The sequence below is a fragment of the Pan troglodytes genome, chromosome 4 (assembly GCF_028858775.2).
Source record: "Pan troglodytes isolate AG18354 chromosome 4, NHGRI_mPanTro3-v2.0_pri, whole genome shotgun sequence".
NCBI classification, from domain to species: Eukaryota; Metazoa; Chordata; class Mammalia; order Primates; family Hominidae; genus Pan; species Pan troglodytes.
The window spans coordinates 149,219,229-149,232,158 of NC_072402.2; the positions used below are offsets into that span (position 1 = coordinate 149,219,229).

The 12,930-nt window shown below is 49.8% G+C and overlaps 2 protein-coding genes across 9 annotated transcripts in view; one reads left to right on the forward strand and one right to left on the reverse strand.

Annotated features, from left to right (window-relative positions):
* Positions 1 to 12,930, forward strand: part of SLC36A1 (solute carrier family 36 member 1) — a 309,080-nt gene that overhangs the window by 149,831 nt on the left and 146,319 nt on the right. The window lies entirely within an intron of this gene.
* Positions 5,815 to 12,930, reverse strand: part of FAT2 (FAT atypical cadherin 2) — an 87,237-nt gene continuing 80,121 nt past the window's right edge. Inside the window, exons 22-24 of the mRNA XM_016954082.4 lie at positions 11,748 to 11,901; positions 8,864 to 9,321; positions 5,815 to 7,811 (exon numbers count right to left, since the gene is read on the reverse strand). Of these exons, the coding sequence (XP_016809571.3) occupies positions 7,279 to 7,811; positions 8,864 to 9,321; positions 11,748 to 11,901 (1,145 nt within the window). The 3' untranslated portion in view covers positions 5,815 to 7,278. The remainder of the gene's footprint in view (positions 7,812 to 8,863; positions 9,322 to 11,747; positions 11,902 to 12,930) is intronic.

Here is a 12,930-nt window from a genome sequence, read left to right on the forward strand (position 1 = left end):
ACTTACCCAAGATCACGTTTCCAAAGCGGTGACGCCAGGTCTGTCCGACATCAAACCTCACGTCCTTGCTGCTGCAGTCTTCTCCCCTGCCAGTTGATTCCTTCATTCCTCACCTCCTTCACTGAGCACAGCACATTTCCAAGCCTGTCTTTTGACTCCAGCCTGCTTTGCACCCTGCCCTCCATAAGTCACTCCCAGCTGTCAGAACTACCCACCATTGCCCAAATACTTAAAATCTCTAGGCCTTCCCTTTGGGATTTTCCCTTAGCCTAGCTGACCTTCCTTTCTGTGCTAAATTGGAAGCTCTGCTTTAAGACCCAGCTCAGATGGCTGGGCCCCTGTGGGCCCATCCTGGCCAGTTCAGTCAGAACTTTACAGCTCCCTCCTCAGCAATGCTGTCACCTCCCTCCTCTGGTTATCCTCATACCTGCCTGCACTGGAGACGTGGCTGCTCGGCCACTTTCCCCAGATTGTGAGCTGCCTGAGGGCACTGATCAATCAGATGAAATCTACTCCCACTCTGCCCTTGGGGGCTAATTACGTATCTGAAATCTTTGGTTACTAAATTCAGTGTAGTCTCCTTCTGTAGTGAATAGTGCCCTGGCCTGGTAAGGAGGTGACATCACTATATTGTCAGCTTTGTATCAATCTAACCAGGCACCTTTCTTGGTTGGACACTTTGGATTCATTGAGGAATTTTGAGAAAAGTTTTCAAATTGTCTTTTTGCAGCTGGATGCCTGAGAAAGTTCCTGCTTTTCATTCAGTGAAACAGCTGGTGCCCCTCTTCTAGAAGCAGTCAGAGGCTGCCCGAGGGTTTCCAAAGCCTGTCCTTAGACACCGCACCACAGGTGATGGACCAGCACCTGGGTCTGGCACCCTAGCAGGCTGGCATTGCACCAGTGTTTCAAGTCGTGCAAAGAGGTTGGGTTGACTCTTCTATACTGGACCAGCTGCGAGCCCCGGGCACGTCACTCCATGCCTTAAAACTCTACCTGCTGGGTCTTTTTTGCCCTCTAGCTCTTTTAGAATCTTCATACATAATCTTCAGTCCAACAGATGTCATTTTCCCCCCAAGGCCTTTGGCTCTGCCTTTGCTTATCCCCAGATGCTCACTTTTTGAGGGTTCTAGCCCAGTCCTCATGCCTGCCTCGGAGATCCCATGTGCCTCCCTCCAGAGCACTGCCCTGATGCCTGGAAAACATATGTGTCCTTCCTGTAAAGGCTTGAAAACCACCCCTGTAACAACAACTGTGCAAGCCCTCCCTCGTCTGCCAGCCCCTGAAGGAAGTCGTTTCCCAATTCTCCTGTTTCCCAATTCTTACACCGTCATTTGTCCTGGCAAATCCCAGCTGCGTTTCCTTCTCCAATAGCAAGGCCTTGTCTGGCTCCTGAAACCACTCCTCACAGCAGGGCAGCAAGTCCCCACCCTGCCCCTCCCTTCTGGCCTGCTCCTCTAGCGATGCTCAAGGTTGCTGTGCCACTCTTAAGGTCCAGCCCCAAAAGTGGATGTAGGGCTTCGGGAGAGGCCTGGGGTTGAGTCCTAAGTTGAGCAGACCCCCACCTCCCCAAATCTGGGCCCCCTGGCTCTGTGCCACCTAGAAATTAGCGTGGCCTTCTCTTGGCTTGTTCTGAACTCAGCCTGTTCCGTTGCACTTGCTGCTGCTCATCGGTCCCCTGTATTTGTAATTTATTTCGCGAACCCAAACGTAAGGCGCACCTCCCGAGTCAGGCCGACCTGGACTGGAATCCTGGTCCTGTCACTCATGAACTCTGTGACTTACCTTATTTAAGTTACTAACATAAATTACGGGTCCCTCAGTTTATCTGTGCCTCGGTTTCTCCATTTGTAAATGATGATAGTACCTACCTCATTAGGGTTTTGTTGTTGTTGTTGTTGTTGTTGTTTTGAGATGGAATCTCGTTCTGTCACCCAGGCTGGAGTGCAGTGGCATGATCTCGGCTCACTGCAAACTCCGTCTCCTGGGTTCAAGTGATTCTCTTGCCTCAGCCTCCTGAGTAGCTGGGATTACAGGCACACGCCACCATGCCCAGCTAGTTTTTGTGTTTTTAGTAGAGACGGGGTTTCACCATGTTGGCCAGGTTGGTCTCGAACTCCTGACCTCAGGTGATCCAACCACCTCGGCCTCCCAGAGTGCTGGGATTACAGGTGGGAGCCACTGCGCCTGGCCCCTCATTAGGTTTTTGTGAGAATTAAATGAGATAAGACGCTGAGTGCTTGCACAGCACCTGGCATAGCAAATGCTCAGTAAAAGGAGGCAGTAGAGGTGGTGGCTGATGGTAGTGACGGTCATGATGGTGAACTGCAAGTCTGCCTGATCCCCAGTGGTTTAGGATGCTGGGATTTACCTGAAAACCTTTAGGCCTCCCTGCAGGCCCAGTAAACTGGTCCTTGATCCCAGAGAGCCCTCTGGTGGCTAATCTGTGAAGGCGCAGGCTGCGGAAGAAAAGGAGAAGGCGGGGCCTGGTCTGGAGAGGATGGAGGTGGGCTGGTTAAGAAGGCGTTCCCCATCCAGGAGAATGGGAGGCAGGGAGGTGCTGTGTGGACATCCCCAGACTGGGTGTCGGACCTGCGTTGGGGTCTTGCCCCTGGAATTCCGGCTGTGAGACCTCAGACAAACCCTTTCTCTATGGGCCTTAGCATGTGAAACATCAGGAATGAGGAGGACCAGGTCATTGTTTCCCAAAGACGAAGAGGGGGCCCCTGACAGTCATTTTTTAATCTGAATGGTTACATATTTTCATGGTATCAGGAAGAAATACTCTCAAATCCTTTAGTGTAGAGATATTATTGTTTAGAGATGAATAGAGAATATTTTGTAAACATTGAAATATATTTTTTAAGTATTAAATAATAGTACAAGTTGTATTCTATCAGGGCAAAAATTGTGAAAGTGATAAGCAAAACAGAAATTTGGGCAACACTGGACAATTTGTGATCTCCTGCACAGTCCTGATAAATCAGTCCTATCTGTATGCTATCTGTCCTTTTTTGTTTTTTGAGACAGTCTTGCTCTGTCAGCCAGGCTGGAGTGCAGTGGCACAATCCTTGCTCACTGCAGCCTCCGCCTCCCAGGTTCAAGCGATTCTTCTGCCTCAGCCTCCTGAGTAGCTGGGACTACAGCCGCCCACCACCACACCCGGCTTGTTTGTGTATTTTTAGTAGAGATGTAGTTTCCCCACATTGGCCAGGCTGGTTTTGAACTCCTGACCTCAGGTGATCTGCCCACCTTGGCCTCCCAAAGTGCTGGGATTACAGGTGTGAGCCACACACCCGGCCTGGTATTATTTTCTATCATACTGGCCACCATTTATTGTTTATGCTTTAATAAACTTTCCATTTACATGTATTTCTCATGACAATATGAGATAGCTATTATTCCTATATTATTTACTATCTTCATTTTACTGAGGAATGAGAGGCCTAACTGAACTTTGACAAAGGAGCAAAGGCACCACAATGGAGCAAACAGCCTTTTCAGCAAATGGTGCTGGACAGCTGGACAGCCACATGCAAACAAAGTGAATCTAGATGTTACATCCTTCACAAAAAGTAACTTAAAGTGGACCATAGACCTAAATGTAAAATGCAAAACTATAAAACTCCTAGATGATAACATAGGAGAAAACCTAGAGACCTTGGGTTTAGCAATGAGTTTTTAAATAAAACACCGAAGGCATTCTGTATAAAAGAAATAAACCAGACTTCCTTAAAATTAAAAACGAGTAGGGCAGGTGCGGTGGCTCATGCCTGTAATCTCAGCACTTTGGGAGGCAGAGGCGGGTGGATCACCTGAGGTCAGGAGTTCAAGACCAGCCTGGCCAACATGGCGAAACCCTGTCTCTACTAAAAATACAAGAATTAGCTGGGTGTGGTGGTGGGCACCTGTAATCCCAGCTACTCAGGAGGCTGAGGTGGGAGAATTGCTTGAACCCAGGAGGTAGAGGTTGCAGTAAGTCGAGACTGTGCCACTGCACTTCAGCCTGGGCAACAGAGTGAGACTCTGTCAAAAAAAAAAAAAGTTAAAAACCTATGCTTTGTAAAAGACAGTGTCAAGAAGACAAGGCACAGACTGAGAAAATATTTTCAAAGGCATATCTCATAAAATACTGTTTTCTAAAATATACAAAGAACTCTTAATACTCAACATTGAGAAAACAAAGCAATTTAAAAATGAGCCAAACATCTTAACAGCCACGTCACTAAAGCAGATCTATAGATGTCAAAAAAAAAAAAAAGCATATGAAAAGATGCTCCACATCATATGTCATCAGGGAAATGCAAAATTAAGACAACAGTGAGATACCGCACCGCACACCCATTAGAAAGGTGGAAATCCAGAACACAGACACCACCAAATGCTGGTGAGAGTGTGGAGCAAAAGGAGCTCTCATTCACTGCTGGTGGGAACGTGGAATGGTTCAGCCACTCTGGAAGACTGTTTGCCAGTATTTACCCAGAGCTAACCTATATCTACATAAAACCTGCACACAGATGTTTATAGCAGTTGTATTCATAGTTGCCAAAACTTGGAAGCAACCAAGATGTCCTTGAGAAGATGAATGGGTAAATAAACTGTAGTACATCCAGACAGTGGAGTATTATTTGGCACTAAAAAGAAATGATCAAGCCCTGAAAAGATATGGAGGAATCTTAAATGCATATTACTAAGTAAAAGAAGCAAGTTTGAAAAAGCTACGTATCATATGATTCCAACTATATGACATGCTGGAAAACTATGGAGACAGCAATAAGTTTCGTGGTTGCCAGGGGTTAGGGGGCAGGAGGGAAGAGTAGGCAGAGCACAGAGGATTTTTAGGGCAGTGAAACCATCTGCAAGAGCCTGTAATGCTGGATACATATTATACATTTGTCCAAACCCATAGAATGTGCAACACGAAGAGTGAACCCTAATGTAAACTATGGACTGTAGGTGATAATGACCCATCAATGAAGAGTTGTCAGTTGCAACAACTATACCATTCTGGTGGGGAATGTTAATAATGAGGGAGGCTATGTATGGGAGGGAAGGCATATCGCTGTATCTTCCATTCAGTTTTTCTGTGAGCCATAAAACTGCTCTAAAAAAATTCTCTTTGAAAAATGAGAGGCCAAGTCATATCTGCTCAAGGCCACATAATTAGTGTGCAACAGAGCTGGGCTTGGAATCAAACCTGTTCAACCTCAGAGCCACTGCCTGCGTGGTGTCTCCCACGGGTGTGCCTTCTTTGCCCAGCTGGATTGGGAACTTGAAGGCAGGGACTGGGCTTTCCTGTCTCGGTGTCGTCATGGTTGCCTGGTGAAGTCACATTTAGCTGGCGACTAAGGGTGCGCTGTGGAGTAGCAGCCACAGGCTGACTCTGGGTCCCAGGAGGGCCAGCTTCCCAAGACTTCTGATAGTTAAGTCCCTTCTCCGTAACTAATGCCATGCAGTGCAAAGAGTGCTGGCAAGGGCAGGAAGCCCCAGGTCTTGTCCTGGGCTTTAGTTAGCCTGCTAGTTAGTAGTGGACTCATCCCTCAGAGCCTCAGAGCCCCAGAGCCCCGTCTAAATGGAGGGGCTTGAACCACTGCAGACAGTTGTATCAGAGGCAGAGGGTTTTTTCCAAATAGTTTAGTTTCCTGGGCCCCACTCCCAGAAGTTCTGGTTTTGTGTCTGGGATAGGTAATGTTGCCAGGTTGGGAATCTCTGTTGCTTGACAATCTCTAGGATCCCTTCCAGCTCCCAAAATCCATGAATCTTGGAAGGGCCTGTGGACCCTTGCATCGTTCCCAACAGGCTAAAGGACACAGAAAATAACAGTAAAAAAGATACTTTATTGTTAAAAAAAAACAGTGAAACTATGTATCTGTCACTCACACTCACACACACAGCCACAAACCACTCACACAAATTGGCTCTCGCCCACACATCTCCCTCTCGCGTGAAGCAGCAGCCCTGTGGGCAAGGCTCCACTGCTCTTCCTTTTGACTTCTGTCTCCAGGAACAACACATATGAAAAGGCAGTGGACCAGAGGGAGGGACTGGGTGGGAGGGAGTGGTGAGGTCACCAAAGGCCACAGAGGCTTCTGGTTCCCACCACTCCTGGCTACATACACTCTACACATGTGTACACACGTACTATCCATGGGCACCCACATGTGTAGACATGTGCCCACATTGACCCTCCATGCATAGGGTTGAGTCGCTGCAGGTAACACTTGATGGGCAGGCGTCTGCAATGGAGAGGAGGCAACGGCAGGTGTCCAGCCTGGACACTGCGGTCCAGCTCCCTGCTTCCAACCTGCCCTAAATAGGAGTTCAGAGTTCCTTGTGTCTAGGGAAGAAAGATCCCATTGAGGAAACTCATCCAGACAGCAAGGTCAAAAAGTGCCTAAGAATTATTTTTAAAATGAAGAATTAGTTCCTTCCTTCCTTTGGCCAAAAATGCCTGGGAAACTTGGGATGAAGAACCCAGAGTTCCATGAGGTCTGAATTCTTTAACAAAGAAGGTTCAGAGCTGTGTAGACTCCTGGCAGGCCCTGACTGGCAGCCAGTGGTGTGACTCTGAGGTGGGCCCGTTCCTCTGCGTGTAGGCTGAGGAGCGGGACCTCTGGGGCCCGAGGCCTGGTGGTGCTCCTCGGAGTCCTTGTTGCCCTCCATCACCATTTTCTCCCCGGTGCAAAGCACAGTGCCTGACGTGGAGCAGACACTTGACAAAGACACAGTGAGTGCTCGACTGAGGCAGGGGCACAGGGGACTGTGCCTGCTCCCCTGCTGCTCACCTCTCAGCCCCTAGGAGGATGCCACGCAGCCCTCTAGAGCTCCTCTGTACGGCCCGCGTAGTGGTTGTCTGTCAGGCACCAACCTGCCTGCCTCCAAAATGGAGCTGTGGGCAGGTATGAGAATGCATCTTGGTGAAGTTGAGCCAGCACAGTCAATCAGGCTCTGCCCCGGGGACTGAGAGCCGGCAGATCAGGGAGACCTCCTGTCTCTCGCCCACCCCGGGAGTCAATTGTTCCTGGTCTTCCAGGGTCACTGCTCTAGAAATGCCCCTCTCCTGGGACCCTAGTGCTGTTTCTGGAGCTCTATCCTCAGCTTCCCTCCACCCTCAGGGACTAGGTGGGGGATTGGAAGAGCACATTTCAAGGGACAGCAGCCTGGGCTGGGGGCTTCCCTCCCACTCTCCCAGCCACACTCAACTCACCCCCTACAAGACAGGAAGAAATAAGCCAAGTCCAGTCCTTGGCCTCCCGCCTGCCTTGCTCTGGGAATGGGAAGCTAGAACATGACCTCCTCACAGCTGCCGTAATCACTCTCCACCATGTCAGAGCCCTCATAGTTGGGGGGCACCCGGGGCTGGCCCTGGCCTGCAAGAGGTGCCCCCTCCATCTCACAGACAGCATAAGAGGGCCCAGCTCGGCTGAGGCGCATACTCACCCCCTTGTAGCCCCCGTCTGCCAAGCAGGGCCCTCCCCCTCCCTGCCGGAACTGCGAGTGGTAGTAGCTGATGGCCGTGTACTCATTGAGACAGGGGGCAACCAGGCGCTCCCGGGGACTAGGGGGCCGAGAGGGCATCAGATCTTCCAGGTTCTGGTTGCTGTAACGGGGTGGGAGAGGTGCCCGCTTGTTTTCCATCTCCAGGGGGAAGGGGAAGCCCCCATAGAGGCCACTGGGCTCTGGCATCACGACTGGGGTTGAGTGGCGGTGAGCCGAGGGCGGCAGAGAGCCCTGAGTCACTTCGGAGTGGGGGTATTCCCAGCGTTCGTTTCTGGAGTAAGTAGGGGGCCAGACCATAGCTCCGCCAGGGTACACTGAAAGGGAACAGCAAGATAGGGTGAGCTCATTTTCTCCCCGGAAGGTTTCAGCTGGCTTTATAGCAACTATATATAACCTAGCGAGTGGTGGAGATGGGAGTGGGTGGGTATAGGCCCATCTGTGCAGGTTGTCTCTGTTGGCTTACGTTGATAACATAGAATCCAATGGGACAAGCTCAAGGCTAGAGGTTTGACCCAAGGCCAGCCCATCTTGCAAATCCCTGCCACTAATCTGAGGGTCAGTGAACAAGGGAAGGATTTGGATGTCTCCATGCAACCCACCCCCACAGCTGGATACAGTAACTCCATCCCAAGTCCTACTGGTGAGTTTCATCCCCTTAACTGAAGGAAACACACACACAGTTTGGACTCACAGGTGTGATGGAGTCTATCATGGAGAGTGATGAAATGAGATGTGGCTCAGAAATCAGGAGACCAGGAGCCCTTGGTCCTAGCCCTGCCTCTGCTACTGAATAGTTGGGTTAGTTAGAACAAGTCACTGCATCTTGATGGGCCTCGGTTTCCCTATTTGACACATAGTGAAAATACCTATCATAACTGCTAATGATTATGCCAAAACATGAAGTGCTTTACTAATGCACCTCCTTTTGAGCCAAAGATGAGAGGAAGGTGATATTCCCCCTCTAGGTCAGCCAGGTCTGGCCCAGGGCTGCTGCACTTCCACACTGGGCAACCAGAAGCTTAGACCACTTCTCCTTTCCCTTCCCAGAAAAGCACAAAGGTGCAGAAGCCCCCTTCTCACTCCAAGGGTTCTACCCAACCCTATCCAGGGTCTACACATTTCTGTCATGAACCTCAATCCCATGGAGTGACTTGGAATTTAAAGGAGTGCAAAAGAATGAGCCCTAGAAACCTGGTATCTGCTCCAGCATCCGTGCCCTATAACCTTGAACACATCTCATCGTGTCCCATCCCAAAGGGTTGGATGCGTGGTAGTTAAAAATGCCTGTGCCTCAGATAACGGAGTGTTTAGAACCACCACCCACTTCCATCAATCCCAGAGGCTAAGCGTCTCTGGCTATACTGACCCATCTCCTCGCTGGACCAGGTTCTCTTAATGACAGGCTCATTGTCAGAGTGGGAAGGGACCGCAGCTGGCGGGAGTCTGGGGGGCACACTGCAGACCACTGGCCGTTGCTTAGAATTGGGTCCAAATGTGACGAGTTCATTTGGAACAGAGGCCTTGCTGGGTTCCGGTTGGTTGAGGTTGTTGCAGGAGCTGGCACTCAATGGGTTGAGCTCGATGGCAGGCATGGCTTGGGTGTCAACACCAACACTCCTGGCCAGGAGGTCCGGGTCCTCCATGGCCACAGGCTTGTGAGACTTGCAACGGCGGCAGTAGAAGAGAAGCCCGACAGTGCTTATGATAATGAACGCCACGGCCACTGTGATGATCAGTAACTCCTGCTGCCCCCAGTCCCCCCTTTTGATCTCGGGAGTGACTAGGCAGTGTCCTTCTGAACAACCCCTCGCCTCCATTTCACACCTGCAGAGACAGAGAAGTAGTCAGGGGGCCGAGTCATGAAATTGCCCTTTCCATGTCCCCTCTTACAGAGATCTATGGGATAGAGACTGCTCCCCACAAAACCTACCGTCTCCCGTTTTTCACCCCCCAAAAAAGTAACTATCAAGCATATCAACATCAGAACTTTCCACCTTCCACCAGTAAAGTATGGGTCTCAGCTACATCCTCATTTGTGACCATTAGGATCTGGGAATGTCTATTATTTTTCCAGCAATGAGATCTAGGCACTGGATACACTCTCTATCATGAGGTCAGATTTCCTCCCATATCACTGCAGTAGAGACATCGACTCTCTAGCAGTGATGTCAGGGTTCCAGATACAAGTCAGCATTGCCCAGTTATAGCAGCCAGGCACCCATGTTCCCTGCTGTGCTTTACCAGGAGGTCACAGGAGCCAGCGTGGTCCTGCACAGATCAGCCACCTTACAATGGGCAACTTGCTCAGAGAAAGCATGCGATCTCTCAGGGTACCTCTAGCTTGGCATTCCATGGTGTGAAGCTCCAGGGAAACTTCTGTGGCCAGCTTTATCCACTTTTGAGGGCTATTGGGAAAGTTTGCCCCATCCCATTTGAGTCCAAAACATTTCTCAGTGCCTGAAATTTCACTACCAGTTGTTTGTTATTTTGGGTTAAATGTTGTTTTCCCCAAGGTCCTCTTTTAAAATGCAGACACCACTTTCAGCTGTGAAATGTCCTCCCAACACATCTCGTGAACGAATAGCATTCCCTACTGCAAAGCAGGGCAGGACACACCAGTTGCTGAGAAAAAGGACTGAGGTCGACTGGGCACAGTGGCTCATGCCTGTAATCCCAGCACTTTGGGCAGCCGAGTCAGTGGGATCACTTGAGGTCAGGAATTCAAGACCAGACTGGCCAGTATGGTGAAACCCCATATCTACTAAAAATACAAAAATTAGCCAGGTGTGATGGCACATGCCTGTAATCCCAGCTACTTGGCAGGCTGAGGCAGGGGAATGGCTTGAACCTAGGAGTCAGAGGTTGCAGTGAGCCAAGATTGTGCCATTGCACTCCAGCCTGGGCAACAGAGTGAAACTCCTTCTCAAAAAAAAAAAGGACTGGGGTCATCAGCATACCCAGAATAATCATGGGAAAGCCCCTTTCCCTGCCTGGGCCTCAGTTACTGCAGCTATAAAATGAGTGGGTGAACTACATCACTGGCTCTTATACACAGGCTAATAGCAAAGGGATCCACTGAGAGCTTGTTAAAAATAGAAGCTAGGCCCATTCTTGGAGATTCTGATTCAGTTGGTCTAGGCTGGATCTTGGAATCTATATTTTTCATGTCTCTTTCATGATTCTTTAAAGGCTCCCAAGTTTGGGAGCCCTAAAACCAGATAATTGTCAAAGTCTCTTTCCCTCTAGGATTCTAGGAATGACAGTTTCCCTTGCAACTGCCACAGCCCCACGCAGTATGAGGCACAGACAGCTGGCAGTGGGGTTCCAGGCACAGTAGCGCCTGCCCAAGTGGAACCATTTTCCCCAGGTCACTGGGAAGTTCAGGTCCAGAGTGAGAGAATAAGCACTTCAGCCATTTTCAGACTGCAGCAAGGACCAGAACTACCTGAGTTGCTGGTTAAATGTACAGATTCCTAAGCCCCAGCTTGTGAATCTGAGACAGTATGTTCAGAATAGGGCTGGGGAAATCTCTAATAAGCAGCTTCCTTCTCCAGAAGTGTTGTAATGCAGGTGGTTAGAGAGAGACGCCCTAACACAATGGTCCACAACCCCTGGGTCACGGACCCATACTGGTCGGTGGCCTGTTAGGAACCGAGCTGCACAGCAGGAAATGAGCCATGGGTGAGCAAGCATTACCACCTGAGCTCCGCCTTCTGTCAGATCACTGGGGGCATTAGATTCTCACTGGAGCACAAACCCTGTTGTGAACCGTGCATGTAAGGGATCTAGTTTGCATGCTCCTTATAAGGAGCATATATCTAATGCCTGATCTGTCACTGTCTCCCATCGCCTCCAGATGGGACTGTCTAGTTGCAGGAAAACAAGCTCAGGGCTCCCAACTGATTCTACATTATGGTGAGTTGTATAATTGCTTCATTATATATTACAATGTAATAATAATAGAAATAAAGTGTGCAATAAATGTCATGTGCTTGAATCATCCTGAAACCATCTCCCGTTTCTCCTGCCTGGTCCGTGGAAAAAGTGTCTTCCATGAAACCGGTCCCTGGTGCCAAAAAGGTTGGGGACCACTGCCCTAACACATGGAAAAGGCCTAGAAGCCAGGTCCCTGCAGCACTCTCCCCTGGCCTCCCATTGGACTTTCTAGAGGTTAGAGTACAGAGCGCATTCCCTAACGGTGCAAAACCCAAGGTAAGGAGCCCATGGCAGGTGGCCTCTCCTGGGATTACCTGTCTCCTGTGTAAGGATGAGGGCAGTTACAGGAAGCTCCTTTGGGGGAGAGGATGCAAGTTCCACCTTCCAGGCAGGGTGCAAAAGTACAGTTCTCCCTTCCTTGTTCACAGTGCTTCCCAGAGAACTGTGGGGGACATTTGCAGACATAGCCTGGGAGAAAAAGAAGGGAGGTGAGAGACCGCACTGGCCTAGCAGTTAAAGGAGACCTGGCATTGGCAGACTGGTGTGTTTGTGCAGCCGTTCAGTTACCATTTATTTATTTGGTTGCTCCCCTCTGTGCCCAATACCGTGCTGGGCATTGGTGCCCTGCTGAACAAGAGCACTTTGGTCCCTGCCCTCAAACAGCTTACAGCCCACCAGAGACAACAGTCACCTAAAGAACAGTAATAAACAGGATAACAACCATAGACACTAACTTAGTGCTAGTCACTGTTCCAAGGATCTTCCTGTGTTGGCTCATTTGATCCTCACGATGACCCTGAGGTTGGTGACTGTCATCATCCTCATCAGGGGACAGGTACAAAGGGATGGCAGATGAGGAAAGGAGGCACAGAGAATGGACAGAATTTGCTCAAGCCAGTAAATGGCAAAGCTGGGGTTCAAACCTAGACAGCTAGCTATAATATCAGTATCTCAGTAATTATAATAAAATTAGTTTTATTGAAGGGAAATGCTGGGAGGGGTGGGGGATGAGGCTAGCTTACTCTAGGGATCTGGGAGCTATTTCATTTGAGATCTGAAGGATGAGTAGAAATTAGCTAGGCAAGAAGCTAGAGGGCAAAGAGAAAGGTGTTTCAGGCGGAAGAGAAGAGTGTGTGCAAAGGCTAGGGAAGGGTGTGGCATGGTCAAGGAACTCAAACCACACCAGGGTGGGCCAGCCTGGTGAGGGACAGGGAGAGTTTGAACTATGGCCTGGGAGGTGCAGGAGCCACATGCAGGGATTGGGACTCTATCCTAACAGCACGGCGGCCACTGAGCAGTTCTCAGCAGAAGAGTGCCATGCACAGGTCTGTGCTGGATAAAGATCACCCCGGCTCCTGCTGGAAGGTGGAAGGCCGGGATAGAAGCTGGAGAACAGGGAGGAGGCTGGTGCCAGGGTGAGAGGTGATGGGGGCTTGGGACAGAGGGACAGCAGTGGGGAAAGAGAGAAGTGATGGATTCCTTGGATATTTTGCAGGT